This window comes from Phalacrocorax aristotelis, chromosome 10, assembly GCF_949628215.1.
Source record: "Phalacrocorax aristotelis chromosome 10, bGulAri2.1, whole genome shotgun sequence".
Lineage (NCBI taxonomy): Eukaryota > Metazoa > Chordata > Aves > Suliformes > Phalacrocoracidae > Phalacrocorax > Phalacrocorax aristotelis.
In genome coordinates this window covers 24,997,403-25,022,863 of record NC_134285.1, presented here as the reverse complement: position 1 = coordinate 25,022,863, position 25,461 = coordinate 24,997,403, and the positions used below count along the sequence as shown (strand labels likewise).

The 25,461-nt window shown below is 44.1% G+C and overlaps 1 protein-coding gene across 4 annotated transcripts in view; it reads left to right on the top strand.

Annotated features, from left to right (window-relative positions):
* Window positions 1-25,461, top strand: part of SEC14L5 (SEC14 like lipid binding 5) — a 41,669-nt gene that overhangs the window by 6,524 nt on the left and 9,684 nt on the right. For all 4 annotated transcript variants that reach the window (XM_075105923.1, XM_075105922.1, XM_075105925.1 and 1 more), the window contains 5 exons: window positions 17,905-18,054; window positions 18,176-18,307; window positions 20,275-20,403; window positions 21,083-21,302; window positions 23,099-23,211. In XM_075105923.1, the coding sequence (XP_074962024.1) occupies window positions 17,905-18,054; window positions 18,176-18,307; window positions 20,275-20,403; window positions 21,083-21,302; window positions 23,099-23,211 (744 nt within the window). The remainder of the gene's footprint in view (window positions 1-17,904; window positions 18,055-18,175; window positions 18,308-20,274; window positions 20,404-21,082; window positions 21,303-23,098; window positions 23,212-25,461) is intronic.

Below are 25,461 nucleotides of genomic sequence, written 5' to 3'. Positions count from 1 at the left end.
AGCCTGCTGCTTTCTTTGTTGTCTCTCTTCCCTGCTGAAAAAGGATGCCAGTTTTTTTGATCTATTAGGGATCAGAAATGAAGATGGAAAGCTATAGCCATTTCAGGTAGCTGAAATCATTCCCATAGATGGAAGGGAGAGCCTGATGCAATATATTGTGTTCCTCTTGACAATGTTGCCTTTTCTCGATTCCTGGGAAATAAGTGCCATAAGATTTGTTTTATCCAAGACAGTCTTCAATCTTCTATTTCCATCATTAAAACCAGGGGACAGATTGAGTGTTTGGTCCTAAATGGGAATAATGGACCCCAAAGGCAGCAGCAGTTTCTCAGCTGCGAGCAGGTGCTGTGCACTTCAATGCTCTCTGATTATCAAAATAAACACTTTCTCTTTGACAGTTGGGCTCCCGCCCCAATTTCCTGCCCCTCCCTCTTTTCCCTCTTTCCAGTCTTATCCAGGTTTGCTGTGTCTGTTAACAGCTAAGCCAGTAATGCACTGTAGAATCGCCCCAACTGCTCAGGGGCTGATGTTTGTGGTAGCAAACTTTTCTGGCTGTGTTCTTTGTTCTCTCAGGGCATCCTGTATTAGAATGACACACCCATACTTGTTATGAAGATACTGGTAGTCTTTGCTCTAATAATACCTCTCAGCATTCCTCTTGTCTGTATTAGCAGGATAAACCTAACACCAGATGCCTGTTGATAGATTGGCTGCTAATATAGGAGGGCTGCCTCTAGACAAATCCTTTGTAAGCTTGTTATCAGAATGCCTAAAGGCCAGGGTTTGATGGGTTTATTTTTCAAGTGGTTTAGTTTGCTTTCAGTTTTTCAACATGACAACTTAAAATTCCCTGGGATTTCAGGGCTGGGATTGTAAATGTCATCCTTTAGGTGTTCAGCAAACTCAAATTCCCATTACCTTAGCAAAGCTATTAGGCCTCTTTCTTATGAAGATCAAGTTACTTGTCCAGGGTCACCCAAAGGACTGTGTAGTGGAGTAGGGAGCTGAATATAGACCCCTTAGTCCCACTCTAATGTCCTGTGAAAATCATGTGTTCACAACAGGATCTGCTTTATTATGAAGACTGGCATTATAAAGTAGTGTTTCAATCTAGTGCCAGTCCACGCTGGCTGAGCTGGGTGCAGGCTTTGTTATTGTGTTTGGTATGTTCAGATGGAGCCTCCCATTTGTGTGGAGGCAGTGCAGATTTTGCAGAGCTGTCAGGTTCTAGCTGTCAGTTGCTGGAAGTTTTGCAGGGAGAGTGGGTGTACAGTGAAGTGTCTTGCTCCTCAGCACGTGGCACTGCTGTTAATCTGCTTCAACATGAATCTGACAACAGCTTCCTCAGTGCTGGGAACCTGATATTCAGTTGCTTTCATCTTATCCCCTCAAATGCTTTGTATGAACCTTTGGAGTGCTGAGGTCTCATACTGTGGTTAACGATAGGAAAGCAGGTGGTGTGTGGGTGACCTCAAGCCACCTCTTTACTTTATGGGTGTCTACGCACCCTTCAGCCTGATGCACTTGTGCTTGATTTTTCATCTGTGTAATGAGGAGGATCATACTTCCTGTGGTCTGCTCAGGCTGTGTCATGAGGTAAGTAGTGTTTGTTAGAAGTATTTTTCCTCCAGAACCTCAGACGTTTGGACGCCACTACGGAAAACAGTGCCTGTGCTTTGTTCAGGTGGGAGGGTCTGAGAAATAGGATTATCATAGCCAAACGAGGCAAATGATTCATCGCTTCCTGGCCTTGCTCAAACACTAGTGTTTCCCATGCCTTTTGTTGAGTCCTACCATCAGGGACACAATTTATCTTCCTTGGATTTATACAGAGTGCATGTGTGTGCAGCTCATCCTCTAGACAGCACGGGGATCTGCTTGACAGATGAGCTGATGCTTTTACTGTTAATACCTTTGTTATTTTGTGTCTCTGGATAATTGTGTATGGATTTACACTCTGTTGCTTACTAATACTTCTGCAGCTTGTGTTCTGGCATGTGTAGACAGTAGATTTGAAGTATCTTCCAAGCCCTTGGAAGGAGGACCGCATTCCCCTTCTTGCCCTCTTTGCCAGTCCTGTGCATCTGATGAAGTAAAAAGGAATCAGCTTACCAAGTCTCTTCTGGTCATTCAGGAGCTTTGAATTTTTTCTTGCTAGAAGAGTCCTCCGTTCTAAAAATATTTCAACAAAGGCCAATCTTCCCACATGTGTTCAAATTTACAGTAGTTGTTTTTCACCTGCTTTGTTCCTAATCTGCACTTGCATTAAAGGATCACAAATCTTACACTTCATATTATAACACGTGCCTGACAACTTTTTACCTTAAAATTGAAAAGAACCTTGACATTTGTTACTCTTTATCTTGTTATGTTTTTCCTTTCCATTTATCTCTCTGGTTTGTTTTGTTCCTCCTTTTAAATGGAGCCTTTTGCTCAAATAGATTGTCCAGGCCTCTCTGGGCCTGATCTCGTCTTCTCTTCAATTAGATCGGCAGGCCTGAAATTGTTTGTCTCCTCATTTTATTTTACAGCTAAGAAAGTCCGCAAGTATAAACTTTTAGTTTTCTGTGTATAGTAGCTGTAGTTTTAAAGCTAAAAGTTTTTCACTAAAATGTTAGAGGGAAAAATCCGGAAGGAGAGGTATTTCTCCCACAGAGCTCATGAGTGATGACTTACTCTGGATGATATAAATTGTTGTGAGCCCTCTCTGATGCGTGGAGATGAAAATGTGATTTGGGTGAGCAAGTCCAAAATGCAAAATTGTACAGGAAATTGAGCTAAGAGTTGGCATTTTTTTGATACTGTTTGTTGCCAGTGAATTATTAGGTTAGATTAGATAGTTCTAGCTTTGAAAGTAGTGGGGGGTCTTATTCCCATTAATTTTAGTAGTGCACTCAGCCCTTCACACCTGCATTTGACATCTACCATTTTTGCGTACTTTGTAGTATACACTAATTTTGCTTAGGGGTGTTTCCTAATGCTACAAAACTGAAATATCCCTCAGGAACTCTTGCACCGTCTTCCATACTTGATGTTCAGTTTGAGTTGCTGCAGTAGTGGTGTAAGTGAGAAACTTCATGGTGGCATTTCTGTCAGTCGTTTGATCCCTTTGCTGCATTTACAATGCACTTCACGTTCAGCTCTTACTGCTACTAGTAGCAATTTGTGGTTTCTGCTGCAAACGAGGGGTCTTTCTGCATACCCTGCTGCCAAGGGAATGGTGAAGGATGCAGATCCTGAAAAGGGGAATGTTCTGCTTGCAGGTTTTACACCTTGAACCAAACCTTTATCACTTTGCAATTTGAGATTCTAGCTTTTATATGAAACAAAAGCTCTGCAAAACACAGGTTAAAGTCTGGGTTTAATTAAAAGCTAAAAAGCTCTATGTATATGTGAAAATATATATATGTAACTTGACATTTAAGCTTACTGCATACAGGATATCTGTGTTATGTTTGCAGCCTTTGAGTAGTTTACTACTGTTACCTAAAAGTATGTCACGGTTTTGAAAAGACAGAACAAAGATCAAGCATTTGGAAGTTTGCAATGGCATCAGCTCTTGTTGTGCGTACCAGTTGTACTTTGCGCTCAAGACCAAACTGCTCTGGAGCCTCACATGTGCACAATGTGAGTCAGTGCTTCCTTCTGCTTGACCTCATTTCTTGGTACTGCCCACGGCATGTGTTGACACATAAATGAGCAGCTGAGAGCCCGATCTCTTGAAAATACATGCATGGACAGCAGTGGTATATGTTTCTCACTGTGCTGGTTGAGCGGTACTCTTCATTCTAGCATGCTTCTGCTACGTGCAATGTTAGTTTGGGATGGGGGATGGTTGTTCTTTGGGTGCGTGTGTGGTATACAGGTATTTCTTATCTTGGGCATCACTCAGACTCTCTAATAGATCTGTTAGGTGGCAGCTCGTGATTTCCCTGCCTGCATCTGCAAGTGAAAGCTTTGTCATCTGGGGTCCTGGCCTGCCACCTGTACTTCCAAGCAGCTCGGTGACTGTCTTTTTCTAGCTTTAGTGGCAATTTAGTGTTCTTTGTGTTTAGTTGATCTGGAGCTCTTTATTTTTCAGGTAAGATAGAGTGAGAAAGTAACGCTGTATACTTCTGTTTCTTCTCAATATAGTTTGAGTGTCGGGGTCGCTAACAAGCTGGGTGGCAAATTTAGTTCAGGCTACAGATGTTGCAGGTTTAGAGTCAGAAATTATTTCATGTGGAGCAAGCAGCAGAAAGTATTCCTTCTCCATCATCTTTACTCTCTCATCCTGTAACACAGGGTTGTAGCCAATCAAAATCAAACATCTGTGGTCCCTGTGTGAGATGTCTTTTTCACATGCCTGACCTTGCTGAAGCAGTCTGATGGTAGTCACTGGATTTGGCAGGGGTCCTCACTCTTGTCCCTGAATAATCCACAAGCAGATCAGCCCTGACTATATTGGCTATTTGCACACTGGCAAAGCTGTTTTGCAACCACTGAAGCTTTGCTCATTTACAGTGGTTGAGGTTGTGGCCCACAGTTACATACAAGAGTCAAACATCCAGCACGACTAAAATCAAAATGTATCACTTATTTCATAATTGTCCCAACAATCTTTTGTGCCAACAGTGTTGGGAGGCTTGTACGTGCAGTCTACTCAAAAGCGGCTCCTTGCTATTTTAACTGTCAGGTTTAGCTGCAGGAGGAGAAACTCTGAATACTGAGATTCTGGTGCTAGAATTGGACTGAATATGGAAGCTAGAATTGCTTTCCATGCACCCTTTCACATTTTTTTTGTGCCTTTTCAGCATCAACATGCATTGTGTTAAAGATGTTAGATCTTTAAGGAGCTTTATTTAATTACTTTTTCCTGTTGCATTTTGCACACTGAGTATATAAAGAGACTGCTTAAATCCTGATATAGCATGCATGCTGTCCTCTCTAATGCTGTGGTGTCTTAAAGGATTCAATGTTTCACTGGCTAATGTGGTGATGCTTTTGCAACAGAACCTCTGAGCCCTCTTTTGATGGGTAGGTGCCACGGTGTGGCCCAAACAGCTTGCGGTATGCATTGGTAACAGATAAAATAGTGTGTGAAAGCAGCACAATGCACCAGCAGACTGATGTCTAGCAAGGATCACATTAGTTCTGTGGGTTTGTTTAGAGTGACAAGCTCAATGTGTGTGCTCACAGCCTATCCAGGCCTCAGAAAAGCTGCTGCTGTCTTGCTGCTAAGATGTGCAGACTGGCTGTCTAGGTCAGCTATCAACAGTGCGATATCTTACAGTACCTACAGCACAGATACACCACAGAATATATTTTTGACCTTTTGTATATACTGGATTGTAATTACAGACTGGAAAATCCCCGTCTGCAGCTCCAAGTTGTTGTCAGTGTTCTAGTATCATCACAGTCTGGTTTTAAATACAAAACATAGAATCTTAAATAAAATATTGGATGCTGGTTCACAGCCTCTGCTTTCAAGTGTGAACTCTGGAACCAGAAGAGCACTTGCTGCAGGGAGAGTGGAGTGGTTTCTGGCAGCTGGGATCCCTCTGAAGCAGCAGCGATGGTGCAGCTGATCAGAGGCCTGTACAGAGCAGCCAAAGAGACTGGGGGGGAGCTCTAAGCGCAGCATCTGCATGAGTGCCAGAGAAGAGGTTCCTGCAGAGGCCTGCTACCCGCTGTGTTCTTGGACAGCTACAGATGACACAGGGTAGAGCTTTGCAGCCTGTAGCCTGGTGCTTGACAGCTCCTTTGGAGCTCTTCTGATGTAGATAATGATACAGTTTTCAGATACTGTCTGAAGTGGTATTTCTGGTTGGCAGTACCCTAAAGATTGGAAGAGAATCAATGTGAAAGGGGGAAAATGTTTTAAAATAGTTACTCTTTGGTGTTCAACCCATGTCACACATGACATTAAGTGTCCTGATGGTAATCTAAGCAGTAGTTAAGAAATAGATACTCCCCTGCAAAACAGAATCTGCTCTCTCCGGTAGGGTTGTTACGTATTTTGCCATGTTTTGAAGGTAAGTTTGTTGTGACTGTCAGAAGCTACTGAGTTAACATTTATCCCCTTACAGATGATCTAGTGTTGACTCAAGACACGATGCTTCAGTGTGACTTGATGGTTTGGTACAGTACTGTCAAGATACACTATAAATATCCCATCTTACTGCCGAGAAGCATTTGGCAACAAGAGTCTGAAAGTAATGATCTCTGTGTCAGTTGGGATGATTCTTCACAGCTGTATTCATGTGTTCAGTCCCTGTGCCCTGCCACCACCTCCTCCTGGTATTAAGCAGGTTGAGAGTGAGCAATAGTCAGGCTGAGCAAAGAGCTGACATTTCTCTTGAGATTATGGTGTGGGACGTTTCCACTCAAGCGAGTAGAAAATGTTTGGTGAGTGCTGTTTACCAGAGCTGTTGAAGTGGATGGAAGAACTGCTTATTCAGAGTTATGGAGAACTGCTGGCAACTTATGGTCTGCTTAGCATGTCTCTTCGGGATCATGCAAGTCTCTCTGATAGCTTTGCTTTGCGGCTGGTAAGACTCCACTTGCTGGGCAAGAATGGTTTAGGAGTGGATGGTGCTGACACTGTGTGTGGATTGGAGAGAAGATTTGCAGTAATTCAGAGAGTCTGTACAGGGTAGTCCCTGTTTTCTTTAATCACCTTCTCCAGCTGCAACATGGAGTCTTATTTTCTTGAAGTATGACCCGTGCCTTAAGCTTAATCTGACCAGTGCAGTCTAGTGCTGGAATGGATGAGCTCAAAAGTAAGGTATAGTTCAGTGGCACTGCAGCGTAGCATAAGGAGACACAATGTAGCTGGAGGTATCACCATCATCTTGTACTCCAGCAGTGCCTAAAAGACCTCTCTTTCACTGAATGTGTAGGTGCAGAAGGCAAATAATAAGCTCTTGAGCAGGGCCTAAAAGAGGTAAGAAAATTTAGAAACATCATCAGTTGTTACATCTCAAGCAGCATGTATTTTTTTTTAATGGCTAAGCACAGTGACCTGCCCAAGTTTGACCCTTAATTATGGCCAATTCGTATAAATTCTCACACAGCTTCTAGCAACGGCAGCTTGTCCTTCCAACTAGGCATTACTTTGTAAGCCAGCCTTTTTGATTTTTGGGGTGGTTCACTGAGCAGTAAGTGTGTGATGTGACACTTGATTGCTGTGTTTTGCTCTTTAAGGTGTTAGTCATAGAATCATAGAATGGTCTGAATTGGAAGGGACCTGCAAGGATCATCAAGTCCAACTCCTGTCCCTGCACAGGACAACCCAAAAATTCACACCATGTCTCTGAGAGCATTGTCCAAGTGCTTCTTGAATATTGTCAGGCTTGGTGCTATGACTACATCCCTGGGGAGCCCGTTCCAGTCCTCTACCACCCTCTCGGTGAAGAACCTTTTCCTAATACCCAACCTAAACCTCCCCTGGCACATCTTCCTGCCATTCCCTCAGGTCCTATCGTTGGTCACTGGAGAGAAGAGATCAGCACCTGCCCCTCTTCCTCCCCTTGTGAGGAAGCTGCAGACCACAATGAGGTCTCCCCTCAGTCTCCTCTTCTCCAGGCTGAACAAACCAAGTGACTTTAGCTGCTCCTTGTACGGTTTCTCTTCTAAACCCTTCACCAACTCCGTGGCCCTTCTCTGGACACTCTCTAGTAGCTTTATATCCTTAATGTTCTGTGGTGCCCACAACTGCACAGAGCACTTAAGGTGAGGCCACACCAGTGCAGAGCAGAGCGGGACAACCACCTCCCTTGACCGGCTGCAATGCAGTGCTTGATGCACCCCAGGACACCGTTGGCCCTCTTGGCTGCCGGGGCACACTATTGGCTCACATACAGCTTGCTGTTGACCAGAACCCCCAGGTGCCTCTCTGCTGAGCTGCTCTCCAGCCTCTCGTTCCCCAGTCTGTGCACACATCCAGGGTTGCCATGCCCCAGGTGCAAAATCTGGCACTTGCCCTTGTTAAACTTCATACAGCTGGTGATTGCCCAGCTCTCCGGTCTGTCCAGATCCCTCTGCAGGGCCTCTCTGCCCTCAAGAGCACCAACACCACCTCCCAGTTTTGTGTCACCAGCAAACTTAATTAGTATTCCTTCCAGTCCTGCATCCAAGTCATTTACGAAGAGATTAGAGAGTACTAGCCCCAAGATGGATCCCTGTGGAACCCCACTAGTGACTGGCCCCTAGCCCAATATAACCCCATTTACTATAACCCTTTGGGCCCGACCCATCAGCCAATTGCTCACCCACTGCATTATGTGTCTGTCCAGCTGTATGCTGGACACTTTGTCCAGGAGACTAGTGTGAGAGACAGTATTGAAAGCTTTACTGAAATACAAAAAGATCACATTGACTGGCTTCCCGTAGTCAACTAGGTGGATAACCTTGTCACAGAAGGAAATTAAATCATCTGAGATGCCTGCTGCCTTGCCTTCCCATTTCAGTGTATCTGTCTCTTTCCACAGTGGGCTAAAGCAGCTGTATCCAACCAGTTAGCAATGGTTCCTGGATAAGTCATTGCTTCCATAGCTATTTGTAAAGGTCAATGCGTTGTGCTGTTTTTGACTTGAACTGCTCCACCACCGAGTTTCTTCTTTCATAAGAGGAGAATGCTATAGCAGAATAGCTTGAATGGGGTATTGTTTCTTCTCAGACAGGAGGTCGTGCACATTGGTAGTTTCCTGAGTTAGCTTTGTGCAGCTGCAGTGCATGTCCTGGTTTTAGTAGGTTTGCTGTGTCACTCAGTTGTGCCTGTATTGTAATAGACAGCTGCTGTTCCCTGAATTGTTTCTTTCACTGAAATCTGAAGAAATTAGGCAAATTATTGGCTGTAGTCCAGGAGAGATAACACTGGGTCAATGTTTGCAGCCTGGGTACTGTGGTCCAGTGGACTTCTTGCTGGCCAATGTTTTTCTTCTTTCCAGCAGAAGTGGTTTTTCTCAGGCCCAAAAGACTTTCTGCTACTTGGCAGATGCTCTGCACCTCTTTAAAATGAAGTTATCTTTTCCCTAACTTCAGTGCGCTTCCATACCCCAAATATCCATTTGATCCCTCCCTGCTCCCAGTTGTTCCACGGGTAGGTTATTTTGCACTTCTCTGGCTAGGAAGAGACTAGTATTTGTTCTGGTGATTACAAAGCAAATGATTCCTGTGTCTGGTGAATACATATGCACACCCTGTGGTTCCCTTCAGCAGTTAGACTAAGTAGTAGGAGAGACTACAAGACTAAATTATTACTTTTTCCTAGAAGGCCATAATCTGAAAACACCTGAATGTGGAGAAGAGATGGAGAAGTGGAGGATTATCCATCGAGATCTACAAGGGCACTGCCAGAGCGTGCAGAGATGCAGTTAGAAAAAGCAAAAGCCCAACTCGAATTGAAACTGGCTGTAGACGTGGAAAATAACAAGAAAGGTTTCTTCAGACATGTCAACCATAAGCAGAAAAAGAAGGAAAACATAGGCCCACTGTTAAACAGAAAAGGAGAGTCAATCACCAACAAAGCTGAAAAGGCAGAGGTCCTCAACACCTTCTTTACCTCTGTCTTTACCAACACTCTTGGCTCCCAGGCTTTGGGAATGAAAATTGCTGATTGATCCAAACACCAACCCACCATCAGTGAAGGAAGAGTTAGTACATGAATTACTACAGGAGCTTGACCCCTACAAATGAATGGGCCCTGACGACATTCACCCGAGGGTTTTGAGAGAGCTGGCTGACATCATTGCAAGGCCACTCTCCATCATCTTTGAGAAGTCGTGGAGAACGGGGGATGTCCCAGAGGACTGGAGGAAGGCAAATGTTACCCCTATCTACAAGAAAGGCTTGAGGGAGGATCTGGGTAACTATAGGCCCATCAGCCTTACTTCAGTCCCTGGGAAAGTTATGGAACGAGTCCTCCTGGGGGCCATCACAAGTCAAATGAAGCACATGATTGGGAAAAGCCAACATGGCTTCACTAAAGGCAGATCGTGCTTGATGAACCTGGTGGCCTTCTATGACATGGGGTGGGCAGTGGACATTGTCTACCTGGATTTCTCCAAGGCCTTTGATACGGTCCCCCACAGTTTCCTCCTGGAGAAATTAATGTGTTATGGCCTAGAGAAGTGGCCTGTGCAGTGGCCACACCCAAAGGGTGGTGATAAATAACTCCTTTTCCAAGTGGCAACCTGTCACTAGTGGAGTTCCCCAGGGATCAATATTGGACCCAATGTTGTTCAATGTCTTTATAAGTGATCTGAATAATGGCATCAAGTGTAGCCTGATGAAGTTTGCTGATGACACCAAGTTGAGTGGGGAAGTAGACACTCCAGAAGGGAGAGCTGCTCTGCAGCAAGATCTGGATAGGCTGAAAGAGTGGGCCAGCAAGAACCTTATGAAGTTCAACAAGGATAAGTGTAAGACCATGCACCAGGGAAAACATAATCCAGGAGTGCAGCACAGACTGGGATCCACCTGGCTGGAGAGCAGCTCAGTGGAAAGGGACCTGGGGGTCCTGGTGGACAGGAAGCTCAACATGAGCCAACAGTGTGCTGCTGCGGCCAAGAAGGCCAACAGGGTGCTGGATTGCATCAAAAAGGACATCGCCAGCAGAGATAAAGAAGTCATTACCCCGCTCTACTCGGCGCTTGTCAGGCCACACCTGGAGTACTGTGTACAGTTCTGGTCCCCTCTATACAAAAAACGATGTAGACAGGCTGGAAGGGGTCCAGAGAAGGGCCACCAAGATGATCAAAGGACTGGAAGCTGCCATACGAGGGTAGGCTGGGAGAGCTGAGGTTGTTCAGCCTTGAGAAAAGGAGGCTCAGAGGGGATCTCATCACCAGGTACCAGTACTTAAGGGGTAGCTATAAAGAAGACGGAGACTCCCTTTTTACACGGAGTCACTTGGAGAGGACAAGGGGGAATGGACACAAGTTGCTCTTGGGGAGATTCTGACTGGACATGAGAGGGAAGTTTTTCACAGTGAGGACAGACAACCATTGGAATAATCTCCCCAGGGAAGGGGTTGGCTCGGCCACGTTGGACACCTTCAAGATTTGTCTGGACAGGGTGCCGGGCCATCTTGTCTAACCTGTGCTCTTCCTAGAAAGGTTGGACTAGATGATCCCTGAGGTCCCTTCCAACTGGTGGTTCAGTGGTTCTGTTAGAGCTGCTCAAAAGCTAGTCCAAATGTATCCACTTACTACTTAAAAGTGATGAGGGGTCTTATCTTGCTTCTTGTCATCCCTTTTCAAAGAGAGGATGATCTGGACATGTTTAGCTCAAAACTTGATTTCATGAATGAATGAAGAGGAGATCCTCTTCATTTTGTGCTCATCTGAACAGAGTTGTACATTTTCTTCCTTTATCTTGGCAAACTGCACATGGCTGGAACATGACCTTGAGGAATCTCATTTGTTAATCCAGATTTAAACTCTGATCATGAAAGTTTGAAGCGTTTTAGCTGTTAGCACAAGGATGACACAAGGATGAAGTCTTATCCTTGTAACATTCACATAATATTGATTATAACAGCTCCTGTCTACATCACATGCATAACAGTTTAGTTCCTTCATGTGTTCTACACAATATAATTTTTTTAAGATCCCTCTCCAGTTCATCTTGGCATCATACAGGAGTCAGTTTTTCCATTCCTGTGCTCTTGCTCCAATCTGAAACAGCAGATCTCCATGATGCCATCACTAAGGAAGCCTTACCACTATTAAAAAAAAAATAACCCACACATACAAAAAGAAAACCTTAAACACAGCTAACCAACCAAACCGTGAAGCCATGATGGCTGTGCGGCCACTTCAGAGCATCACTTACTGAGCAGAAAGGTGAATGTGTTCTTGCCAACCGCTGTTCTGAAATAGCTCAGTATGTTTCTGCATGATTTCATGGACAGCAGTGTTTATCATGCAAGCTCTGTATATTTACTTTGCTAAAGGATCTACATGCTGATAGGGAGAATCCAAACCAGTTTGCCTGTTTGCTGCGCATTAGTGAGAAGCTTGAAGAATTGCTTCTCTTAGACGACTGGTGTGGGGAGAAAGCCAGAACTGCTGCCTGGGAGTCAGTTTGCAGTCCCAAGACTAAGGAGAACATTCCCTCTAGGATATTAAGGTATGAAATTAGCTCATCTAACAAAAGCTGCCTCTTGTTGGAGCACTGGAACCACTCAGGACCCAGCAGACATTGCACTGGAAGAAATTCAGGAGCCTTGATGTGTGCAGGGGACTTTGGTTTTTGAGGTGTTTTGTTTCTTGCAGTAATTCAGTGCATAGACATCCCTGTCACTTTGGACTCCTAAGGCCTCTGCTGTATAAATGATTTCAAGGTCACTTGCTCGAAAAGGATATTGAAACCTGGGGAGGAGAAATGGAAGTAGCTGTTGTAAGAGATCCTGCCTTCTGGCCATGTTCTCTGGATTGCATAGGAGACAGCAGGGATACAGCTATTGTCAGTTTACAGGAGATTATACTGGAGTGGGGAGCAGGAACACACTTGTGCTGTGAGTATGTATAACACCTTGCTACTGAAGGGCTCAGAGAGGACCTCTGTGCTTTGGAGGGGAAGGGGTTAAGCAGGTAAAATTAGAGGGCTTGTAGAGGAGGGTAATTTCCCCTTTTCTCTGGTTGTGAGCTTCAGAATGTCTTTTATTTGTTTGTTTTTGATATTTGTATTCTTGTATAACTTGTTCTTTGGATTCTGGCTGACCTTCAGGGCAATCTCTTCACAGATGCATTTCTTTGTACTGGTTATTGTGTATTTGCCCAACGATTTAGGACACTTAAGTGTGGCTTCCTTGTATTGTCCTCAGAGACTCTCTTCTCACAAGGTATTTTTGTCTGTCACAGTGTTGGCCCTATAAAATGTTTGGCCAGCATAGGTAAAACCACTCAGAATCATCAATGAGACGACTGCTGGGCAAACCCCTGGTCAAAGTGCCCTTCACTGATTTCATAGTCAGCCCTATCACCGATAATCATTGCTTAGTGCAATTTAATCACTTGTCAGCTCCTGTGGCACTAAGGGGTCTTGGACTGGGCTGTGGAGGTCACTGTGTAAGCAGTTCAAAATAGCCTTGTCTGTGCTACTGCTAAGCTGGGTTTATGTGGTGAAGCTGGAGAGCCCCCCTTTCCAGCACCCTGTGCCATGGCAGTCTTCCATGGCCACTTTGCCATGCATGTTGCTGCAGCACGTTTGCTGAGGCGCTTTGGGATAGCAGGGCAGGTCATGTCAGTGGTATGTTCATGCAAACACACTGCAGTCTTGTACAAACTTCCCTCGTCTTCCCTTCAGTGTGAAAGGAAGATCTGACGCTTCTGAAACCTTGAATATCTGTTATGACTTTCCTGCATGTTTTAAATTTTTATTAGCTAGGAGTTGTTTCACTTGTAAATTTTTTCATTTATTTTCTACTTTTTGGAATTTTTTAAATTCCAACAGGGTGTCTTCTGTATCTAAATGATTTTTTTTTTCACAATTTAGATGCACCTGGATCCAATTGGTTATATTTCCAAGCAAAATATCTCAGTGAGTTCAAAGAGATCCCAAATCCCTCTGTCTTGACCCAGGTCTCTTGTGAAACTTAATGTGTAATTTCAGTCTGAGGGAGATAACTGCAAAGATTTAAACGACATTTGTATATGTGTACAGTCCGCTACAAAAAACACAACATTTTGCTGGTTTTTGCAACAATTCTTTTGCAAGAAATCTGGGAAAAAACCAGCTCAATTTAGGGAAGGACACTGGTGGGCCTGAACCACCAGCTCATGTGAAATGGTTGTTTTGGGTGCAAAGAGAGCATGTTAATCTGAACCTTTAAGAAAAAAAAAGAATGTAAACTGGCTTGTTGAGATAGTTGACTTGCTAAATCAGGTGTATGCAGTCCTTTGGCCTGCCTAGACAGCTCCTGCTGCTGTGCCACTGCTTGGGCATTTTATTAATCCGATCTGGTGTGAAGTCAATACTAGAGACTGATCATGCTAGAAAAGGAGCCCAAGCCAGGATTCAGTCTGACGTCTTGGCTTGCTTGGGCTGGAGGATTTGCAGGAGGTGCACAAAGTGTTAGCTGGTTCTGCCTCTCCGTTTTAATCCCAGTGAGGTTAGAAGGGAGGGAGTGGCTTCATGGAGCCATTCAGTTGTTGTGTATATATATGTGTATGTATATATATTTGATCCTGTTCAAGACTGCAGTTGTCAAGGAGGTTGTCTTAAAGCAATATTGTGGGTATGCACTTAAGAAAAAGTGGGACAATACTGCTGCTGTTCTTTCTGAGGAAGAAGGGTCAGAGAAGAGAGACAGGTCGTAGTTTGTACATACAAGTCAGCGCAGAGTTAGCGCAGTGAGGAGATGAAAGAGCAGATGCAGGCAGATTAGCAGCTGAAGTATTAAAGCAAGCTAATATTAGGTGCTCTGTGCCTTTCCTTTGACTGGGATGTTCTGTTGCTCATCTTTCACTCTGCAGAATCATAGAGGAGGAGAAAATAACAACTACTGGCAATGGTTTGAAAAAAATAATTAAAATATTTCTCTGCCTTTGATTCCCCTCAGTTTCTCTGTTGGACCAAAAAGGTACTATTGTGTGTAGATACTGATTTTGATAAGGGGAAGCTGGGTGCAAAAGATGGATTGCTCTCCTGATAGCTCAGTCTCTTCACTGATGAAGGATAAGGCATGTTAACTGTAAAACTTTATTGTGACTGCAGCGTGGTGCTTCAGCTGTCCTTCATATGATCTCAGGCATCTTCAGCTGCTGTATTTTTAGAGGAGTTGTGCAAAGAAGATTAGTAAAGGACTTAAAATCCCTTTTGCAGATTGATATTTTCTCAAATATGGAATGTTCCACCTATTCAGGTGATGGGTTTGGGCAGTTATCTTGGTTATATCACCAGGGCTGTGCATAGATATATGCCTCTCTGCTCTAACCTCTCTTCATACTGCAGATGTTGTCTAGCTGTCTGAAATAGTGACTGTACTCTGTTAGTAGTTGACCTGGTCTTGGTTTTGCTAGATTTAATGACAGTTTATGAGGAAGCCTGTCTCCAACTGGGTCAAGTACATAGAGGAGAAAAAAAACCCAAACAGCTGTATGTTGAGATCCCAGTGACTTGATCTTCAAATCAGAGCCAGAGGTACCCGGATTCAGCGGTGGTATGTGGGCTTCAGATTGGCGATTATAGTCTTTCAGTGGCAAGGAGGCACTTATAGCTTCACTCCTGGTGAAGCTGCTGAAGTGAGGCCTTTGGAGGATGTCTGGGTTTCTGTCGTTTGCTGTCCTAGTAGAACAGCTCTTGTTTCTCTGCAAACTCCCTGAAATGTTCTTGGCACAGGTGCTTTGCACCTCCTACATTTCTAAGAAGCCATGAGTACTTGGGGCAAGAAATCCTTGGCCAGCACTAATCCTGACCCAGAGAAATAGAAGGTGTTAGCTCAGCCTTTGCTTCCTACAGTTAGTCCTTGCTCATTGAATGTGGAGCCCTGGAACGTATGGTGCTACCTGCTTGCTTGGAGCTGTGAGCCAAGGTGGTGGAGACCGTGCCTGAGTTTAGGAAGCAAGGGATCTGGTGCTGCATAGCTGAGGGTGAGGAGGGCCTGGCACTCTTTGTAGGAATGGAGGTGCGGGATTTTACGTGTATTTATGTGAACTTGTCATTTGCTGTCAAGCCAACGGACAATCCTAGTACCATTCTCACGTGATCTTCAGGCACTCAAGGTGTTGTCTAGGCCCTGCACTAGCTGCTCTTTCCCAAAGTCATGGGATTAATGGGCAGCCTTCTTTCAGGGTAGGGTTTTCAGTTAGTTTTTGCAACTGTGATGAGGGCATGTGCAAGGAGCGGCATGGAACAAACAGTTGAAAAATAGTTGCTAAAAGTTCCAGTATTCCAGTGGCTTACAAAGGTGTTCACAGCTTTCCCCGCCTGAATACTGAGACTAATAACTAAGAATGGGTGGTCTCAGTGGCCTGGATGGACTCTAGCTTATGCACACTAGAATAGAAAAGATTAGCAAGGGAGAAGGTGGTAAAGGTTTTGACCTCAAGATTGCACTAGATGGTGGTTTGGAGTCTGAAGGATTGCGAGAGGGCAAGTAGAGGCACAAGTAGAAGGTATTAACTTTGCCTGAGAAGATTAATGCACTGGCAACTGCAGATATCAGAGTGTGGGTAGCAAGGGATGCACCCCTTATGCTCTGTGACCCTTGAGGAAAGGGCAGCATGCCAGGAGCGGATAGCTGGAAGCATCCTGCAGCAGTGCCTGACAGCCATCCATGGATTTCCGTCATAACAAATTAAGCTTCTTAAAGCAATGACTATGCTTTTGATGTGTGGAGCCAGGTGCATTGGTGCTGGAAACAGTCACTGCCATGGGAAGCTTTATATTTATCTAAAATGTTTAGTTGCGATCAGGAGAGCAAAGCATGGGTAGAGGCCTCACAGATGTGAGCAAAGTTCTCCAAGAAATGCAGCAAAGCAAGCAGAACCCTACTCAATGACTTGGAGAGGATGATTTAAAGACCTGTGTGCTTTTTTCGTCGCCAGAACTCCTGCTGGTAGTCTGCTTGCACTTTCCTCCTGATGCTAGAGCAATACGGTAATCTGAAATAACTTCTGTTCCATTCAGAGGTCTTAGAAGCAGGAGATACGGAATGTGTCCTTAAGTGCCTGAGCTATTTTAAGAGCAGGTATTATCCACAGCACCAGGCTACAAAAATACATACGGGGCAACCAGCCTTTGAACTGCTGTGGCAACGGAGAATGCAGCGACCCTTGAGCATGCCCAAGGCGCTGTGCGTGTGCTGACAACTGAGCTGATGTCTATCATCACATTAATATTTTCTTCTGTGGTAGATAAAGATATAAATACTGGTGAGAGAATTATGTGCTGTATAAAATGATTGTGTCTGACAGAAGATGGGAAGATGGCAGCAGTTCATAGAGGTTAGACTCATCTGTGGAATGATAGCAAAACAATCTGATGACCAAAGTGGTGTATAGCTCTCAGGGTGCAGTGAGAAGAGCAGGGGTTCTCCTCTTGTCACAGCTGTAGTTGAATCCTGGGCTCCTTGTGCAGCTTGTGCTAGTGTTGCTTCAATTACGCATTTACAACAGCATCTCAACACGCAAGGCATTTTTCAGAAATCCAAGGAAAACGTTCTATCCTGCAAAGACCTTGCAATATAATGAGAGATGGAGAAGTTAGGGAAAGAGGAGCGACAGTAGGTAGCATTTATGCAAGTTAACTTTGCTGCAAGGGCCATGGAAAGTTGGATTTTTGCTGGAGCTGATAAAGAAGCTTTGGATAAAAGGCTTTTTAGAGGGATGTGGGTTAATTAAAATGGAAGATTTCAGAACCAGGACAGAATTGTTTTGGAAATGGATAAATCAAGGCAAAGCGAGTAGCCAATAATTGGTGGCCTTGCCCTTGATGGTCTAGGACAACTAGAACTGTTTATTGCATCACATTTTTAAGGCACAGGAGTGTTCAATATTTTCAAATAGCTTCTTCATACAGGCAATATGTCTGATATTTTATTATCTCTGGGACAAGTCTTTAGCTATCAGAAATCAGCAGAGCTGTGCTTGTTTTTGCTAGCTAAAGATTAGGTTCCTGATGTTCAAGTTGTCATGAGTCCCTTCCCAGTACTCTTTAACAACAGGCTTTTGTTTCTACTTCATGTGTGAAAGAAAAGTTATGTTAAGACATGCTTAACTTGATGACTGACATGAGTGGATGCCAGCTCTGTTCATAATTATTTTGCTTTAACTTTAACCCCTGCTTTGGCTCCCTTTTCTCAGAGGTGAAGGGCATCTGTTTTGTTGGGCCCTTGCTGGAAGGGAAATAATAAATTCAGAAAGGGTTAACATTGATCTACTCAAAAGCTGAAATTGATTTTGTTTTTACTGCCAGGCATATGAAAAGCGCTTTCCTACATGTCCAGAGATCCCAGTCTTCCTGGGGAGTGAAATCTTGTATGAATCCAGGAGTGATGACGGAGCTATACATATCATTGAACGGAGCTGTAAACTGAACGTGGATGCTCCTAGGCTGCTGAAGAAGGCAAGTGGAACCTAGCGGGCAGAGTGTCCTGGATTTTGTTGGCTGGCCCAGAGAGATAAAGGCTCCTAAAGATACTCTTTCTCTTCTTTTGCCCCTCCTTTTGGTTCTTCATCCCCCTCAGATTGCAGGAGTGGAGTATGTTTTTTTCATCCAGAAAAACACAGTGAACTGGAAGGAGCGAACCCTCCACATTGAAGCCCACAATGAGACTTTTGCCAACCGTGTTGTCGTTCTTGAGACATGTAGCTACTCAGTAAGTGCCTTGTTTCTACTTTTCTGTGACAAAAGCAGTGAAAGTCATGTACAAATGTACGTACAGGGTGAAGTTGAATTAATTTGAACTGGACTGTCACGTGATATAATTAGATACTCTTAGACTGGAAAGCCACGGGTCTTAGGGTGCAGGCTTTTTGCAGCGCTTTCATAGGGCTTGAGAGCCTTTTAGATTGACTGTGATTCTCTGATTGGAGTGTTAGGCCCTAGGGCGAGTGTAGAAAACATGGTTGGTACTCCAGAACTGATGATGCTCCCTGAGTTTCTTTTGGGTTGAAATTCAAGTTAATAAAAGCATCTAGAGCTTGGGCCTGTATTTAGATCTGGGTATTTAGAAGGAAACCCTTAATATCTACTATATCTATTATAAATTAATATCTATTAGTATCTAGTAGAAATTAATTTTGCCCACAAATAAGTCAAAGTTTTAGCATCAAGTCATGATCTTTCTGCTCTAAATATTTGGGGAAAGGTCTTGAGCCTTATTTGTGGCCTGGGATGTCTCATTTTGTGGCTGTGTCTTCAGCAACAGTGTGCCATTTTATTGTAATTGTGCTATTAGGGCTCAGTCACAATTAAATAGCTTCATCTGTTTCTGGAAGAAGTCAGATACTACATTGTTCCCTAAACAAAAGTTCAGATAAAATTACTTTCCTCCCCCCTTGGCAGGTAAGTAACAACAACTCAGCTTTGTGGGAGTAAGCAAACTGTAAGTAGCTTCAATTTCAAGCAAGACATAGTTGAGAAGCTATTAACATTTTGGATGGTGAGGGGGTTTCCTGAGCCAGAGATCACTTAATGGCTATGCGGGGCTTCCTAAAAACTACAGTAAATCAAAATTCCATCATTGTGAAAGGCACTCACAGCTCTGAAATGCTCCCAGGTCAACCCTAGAATCGCTCAGACGTTGATGCACTTGCTGATTTTGGCTGTATTGCCTCTGGCTCGTGTCCTTTGGAAGGAAATGTCAACAGCTGGACCTTGAGGGGAGCGCTTTTCCTGGAACAGGGTGGGAGCTAGCTGTCTGTTTCCTCAAGATGGTTCCCTGCTCTATTTTAACCAGTTCCCTTTTCCCTGCAAGAGTGTGCTGGGAATGGGTTTATTCTCATATTTCCTTTTCTGTAGTGTTATTGGAAGCAACTTGGAGAAATATGATCCTGCTCTTGCAGTTACTTAATATCTCTCCTGGGGGAATTTGTGTCCTTTATAGAGCTCTTATCTTTGTGTGTGGGTTGGAATTTTTTTCTTTCAGTTCAGTATGTGAACAGAAGCACCTACAGAGAAAAGGCAGAGCCCTCTCAGAAAAGGGTTAAGTTTAAAAGAGGAAAAGATTACGTAGGTTTTAACCATATATAGAGTAACTGAGGGGAAATGGCTAGAAAGGAAAGGTGGATATTGAACTGACGGTGGGAAAGCTCCCTGCTCTGCCACGTCTCCTGTGATTTGGGCGGCGAGACTGGCATTAGTGGCTGAGTTTCCTATCCAAAATAAGAAAAACCTGTTTTGCATTTTTCTTCCTTTGCAGATGTGGCGGTTTTTAATTTTGTGTTCTGAGAGGCTATACCTGTCTTTCTGTAGGGAGATCTTGACATGATGGTTTCAAGTGGGCAGTCTCACTTCTATTTTAGCGCAACTTCTCCTATGAATATCACTGTTCAGGTCTGCTGGGGCAGAGATGGTTTTAATCTTTATTTCCTAGTGCATGTGAAAAAAAGCTGGGCTAACCACAAACATCCATATGTCCAGTTCATTATGTGCTTCTATTACTTTGGGAGAATTAAACTGACGGTTAAACACGGGTCTGTCGGTGCTTTATAGGAAGCCTCTTCTGCCCCCTCACTCTGTAGCTCTGGAGGTTAAATAGCTAGTTTAGTACCAGGGGCAAGGGGCCTGCCATAATGTGAATTATCTGCTACCATCCAACCGTATGTGCGTCTTTGGGCTTAGGTTCACCCTGAGAACGAAGAGTGGACTTGCTTTGAACAGTCTGCATCTCTGGACATCAAGTCATTTTTTGGCTTTGAAAGCACAGTGGAAAAAATTGCCATGAAGCAGTACACTTCAAACATCAAGCGGGTAAGATAGGCTTCCTTTTGTGCCATAAAACCAAAATCAAACAGCTGCTCTTGGTGTGCCTCTTTTCTTTTCTGTAAAATTGACTCAGTGTAGTTTTACACACTCTCATATATCTCTGAAATCCCTCAGTAGGGCAAACGAAGAAAAAGCCAGTGTGCAATGAGCAAAAACAATCTGCTCGCTGGAATGTGTCTGTGAAGGGGAGGGAGCAGGCTGTACCAGAGGAGGACTGCAGTGGATGCTGTGGGTGCCAGGCTCCTTGGACACTGAGGACACTGTTCTCATGCAGGAAGAAAAAAGGCTGGGTAAAAATCAGCACCCGGTCTCTCCAGTAGCTTGGGCAGTGGCGCTTTCTTTCGGTGGCCTTTTCCCCTGGGCTGCAGAGGAACAGGGCAGCTAACTGATGGTTTGGGAGCAGGAGAATGGGATAAAAGTGTTAACAAAGGTAGCTGCATCCAAAGCATTGGAATATGCCTGGCCAGCACAATAATTCACAATTTGTATGCTGCTTTCATACTGAAATTTTTCCAGCAGAGTCATCCAGACAGGAGGAGACAACTATTTCCCTTCTGTTTATCTCTAACAGCATTTGTCATCTGTCCTGAGGAAAACTTTTCTGCACCTTGCTGGCTTTGGAGAGATGGGATTGGTTTTTCCTAATGAGAGTTTTCCCCTTCAGGGCAAGGAAGTGATTGAACACTATCTGAAGGAGTTGATCTCCCAAGGGATCACATTCATCCCCCGCTGGACACCTCCCCCAGTGTGCGGGCAGAAGGATGAGCAAACACCAGCTGTTGGATACGATGCTGATGACGTACCACTTGAATCTGGGGCTTATGGAACTACCAAAGAGCAAACTGGCAGCTCCTGCCCTCCGGCAGAGGCTGTCAGCCCTGACGGTATGCGCTGTCCAGGCAGTAGCAGCTGCTGGCAATCTAAATGCCTTGAGTAGCACTAATGAGTTTATTTTTATTTTTTTGTCGTGAGGTTTTTCTTCTGGATTGTGGGTGGAGAGGAGGGAAAGTGTGCTTTTCTTGAAGAAAGAAAATAAAACAGTAGAAAATTTTTCCCCAAAGATAAAAAGCCAAGAGAAACTGCAGGCAGTATGTTTTTGTTTGAGCTTAGAAAAAACTTGGTTTTGATCTGACCTGTAAGTTATTCTGTACCTTAAATTGGAGAAATTTAAAGGTATCCTGAGTATGTTATAATTGAATTATAATGAAATATTTTGGCTGTCTCAAAACTAGTGTTCTTGAGGATTGGTTTGGGTGGGTTTTGCCCCTATATCAAGCCAAGACAAACTTGCAGAATGTTGCCTAATGCATTTCTCACACAAAATGCCTGAATTGGACGTTTATCATCAGATCAACATACAGAAAGATATCTTCTAGAAAAAATAAAAATTTTCTCTGACAAAAAGAAATAGGAGGGGTCTTTTAACTTAGAGCTGTGGTATTAGAAATAGGAGTTGTTATTCCTTAGGAAAGACAGCACTTGTTTTGCTCAGTGTAACTAGGGAAAAAGCTTGGTTGGAATTTGGAACTATCAATGGTTCTTGTCTCAACAGACCTGGTAGCTTCTCTGTGTTAGAATCCATGTGGAAAAAGGATTGAAATCCACAGAGGAGCTGACTGTAAGAAGCAGTCATGTGCTTTGAGATTAAAGTTAGTCTAAGAGTGGCAGATCTAGCAGAAGAAGACAGTAGCTCTTACTTTTCTGCTTATATTCATGTTTAGGAAGCAATTAGCTTCCCTGCGAGTGCTCCCCATCTTGCTAGCTCTGTAGATTCGGTGGGGGCGTAGCACTTGTCAAATAAAATTTCTGTATTATCAGTCAGCGACAGCATATCCTATGGGTGTCCAGGCCTTATTCTGTAATTAATGGTATCTGCTGAAAAATAAAATCCTGCCTGATGAAGAGCTAGGTCAGAGGTCCTCCTCCTCCTGTGCCTGCATGCTTCCAGCACAGCTACTGGCCTGTGCTGCTCCCCTTTGGGTACCACGTTCTCCTTGCTGGCATCTGCACGAACAAGCCTCAGATAGCACATCTGCTTCTATCTCTGAATGCTGGCAGATGCAAACCCCTTGTCCTTTGTCTCTGATCCGGAGGGACCTTGAGCTACTGGTATGTACAGGACTTCTCATGCCAAAAACCTCCCTTGCTGTCAGAAATGGTAGTGTTATTCTCCCTTTCCCTCTGGTGTCCGTAAGCAGAATAACATTTCAGTTTTCAGCTGTCTGCTTTTTAGCTTCTTGTCATTGGAATTGTGCATGAGATCTTTAGGACACATGGGGATTTAAGTGCCTGGTCTTGGAGTGGTTAATGAGATGAGTGCCAGAGCTCCTGTTGGTTTTTTTGTTTGGTGGGGCAGTTGTTGTTTGGTTTTGTTTTTTGTTGTTTTTTTTTTTTAAAAAAAAGCTCCTGCTGGAGCACTTCAGGGTTGAATGAAATATTAGTGTTCTAAGAGGCAGGCAGAGTGATCTAGCTTTGATACCTTCCATACTGTCTGTGTCCTCATGCCCTAACCACCGCGAGAATATCACTCACTTTCTTCCTTCAGGCAACTAAAATGAGGGCTTCTGCGCTCTCCCACTGTAAATCATAAGTAACCTTATATGTAGAAATAACTGCTTATCTCCCTTCTGGCTCTGCCAAGTCTCCTCCGAATTGTTCTTTTTTTTTTTTTTCCCCACAGCTGACAAACTGGATGCTGATTACATTGAGCGATATTTGGGCCAGCTGACTCCAATGCAAGAGAGTTGCTTGATCCGCCTTCGCCAGTGGCTTCAAGGAACACACAAAGGCAAGGTGGGTAGGTGAGGCAGAAAGCATCCTTTTGCAAGCCTGAACGCAGTTGTTCTCATAGCTTGTGTGCCTTCAACCCTAAAATAAAACTCAGGGTCATGGACACTTCGTGTGTTGAGACTCAACTGTTTTGGCAAGGTTAGTTAAAAGGCCAGGGGTGGAGAATGGTCTGTGTGTACTTGTGGTAGGATCCAGGGGTATCACAGGCTGCACCTGCATGGCCCGGTTCAGTCCCGTCAGAACTGAAAGGCTACTCTGTGGTGTCTGAGCATAGTTTGCTGTGTGCTTAGAGTAGGCATTGGCTGGGGTTTGGTGGCCCAGACTGGCCTGTCTGGATGGCTTGTGTTTCCCAAGACCCGCAGGGTGGGGTGGGAGAAATGGTTAGCTGCACTGGTGGTGCATCCCCTATCTCTGGGCAGATGCTGCTCAGCAGAGAGGCAGTTGGTAGCACCAAGCTCTTGGCTGATGCATGTCAACAGTGTGCTGTGTGCATTACATCAGGCAGGTTGAAGCTTGTACAGCCAAGGGCTGAAATCTTTTGAGGAGAATTAATTCTGTTCTTGTTTTAATATCCTTTATCAAAATGTGCTATTTCAAAATCACACAAGATTTAGGAAGCAGAGACAGTCTCACCTTATGGTGTGAGATGCATTGTGTAAGCTTCCAAAATAGAGGAGCTGAGGGCACTAAATTGGGGCAAGTACAGCTGGAGCTGGCCAGCTAGTGTAGGGGGAAACATTTTTCCTTGAAAAGCAACATGGGTACTGTGGGCTAGATGTGTCTCTGGTTTGGTGTAGTGTTCAGCAGCTGCTTGGGCTCCTCCTGGTTGAATGGGAGTCTCTATATCAGGCCATGAGGGTATGTGGCTAGGAAAATAAGACCAAGGGCAGCTTGAATGCCTCTAGAGGGATCTAACTCCAGATTTCCTGATGGAGAGAGATCAGGTGGGAAGGAAGGATGGACCAAGGATAGCAGCAAAGTAATTGGGTAGGCTGGGTAGACAGAGTGCTTAGGAGAGGAAAACAGGAGAAAGGTGGTTGGAGCAAGTGATTTCCCTTGGAAACAGAGTACAGCTAGATAAGGTTTCAATAGGAATAGCTTCTTGGCTGAGAAGCTAACTGGTCAGTCAGTCATACAGAATGGGTTAGGAGGTGCTCTGCATTCATGAGCTTTGGAAGATTTTCTTTTTTTTTTTTTTTTTCATTTTAACTGGCCTTTCCAAAAGAGGGTACTGTTTGCAAGGAGCTTTGCCAGTACTTTCTGCATGTCTTGCTGTATCTTTCTCAGAGCTGAGAAAGCATGTCTTGTCTGAATATTAGGAGTTTAAACATGATTTTTAAAACCCTGATTTTTCTTAAACACTAATGCGAAACCCATTAGAAATAAAATGCAGAAATAAAACATAACAAAGATTTAGTGCTATAGTTCTGTTGTTACTGAACTTGTGAAGAAGTCTCCTTCTGTGTGAGTGTGCACCTGGGTTTTGTTGGTACCTATGAATGTGGATGGAGAAACAGTTGCCAGAAAACTGTGGGCTGAAGAGAAGAACAGTATGTGTCAAGGTAGTGTGTGAAAGTCTCACAGCCACTGATAAGCTCCAGAGACTAACACCACTGTTGAATCTGCAAGAGCTGATGAATTCAGAACACCAAACAACTGCCAAATCTGTCCAAGGCCCCTGGTATACAGTAGCATCAACAGGTTGTATAACCTGGACTGTGTCCAAGAGTGTGGTGGCTCCTAGATGCAGGTAGAGACTCAAAGAATATATATACACCTGGTGGAACAAAGGACTCCTTGAAAGGACTTTCTGAACACCTACTTGTGAGCAGCTGTCATGCCACAATGATGCTCTGTCTGTGAGTAAACAGCTGGGGCTGGCCTCCCAACTAACCAGGTGACTGTGAGTATGTGTGGTGGACTGTGGGAATGGTTACCAGCCAATAATAACAGATAAACTCATAAAACTTGCTCTACTAAATATTGCTTGTGATCCATGTCTTCCCCAATTCAATGCCCTGTCAGATAAAAGGGGCTTGACAATAAGCAGACACAGAACAAAGTGGGTGGGGATGAATTCCCAGGTATAGTTATGCTCTGAAATATAGGACATGAAGCTTTTCAAGTGTACAGTGATCTGTCCAGTAAAACAGCATGGACTCATATATGGGAGGAGATATCTCAGCTATTGGGTATCCAGCTGAAAATGAGCCCTAAATGAGAGGAAGACAGTGAGACTTTATCCATGTGTGA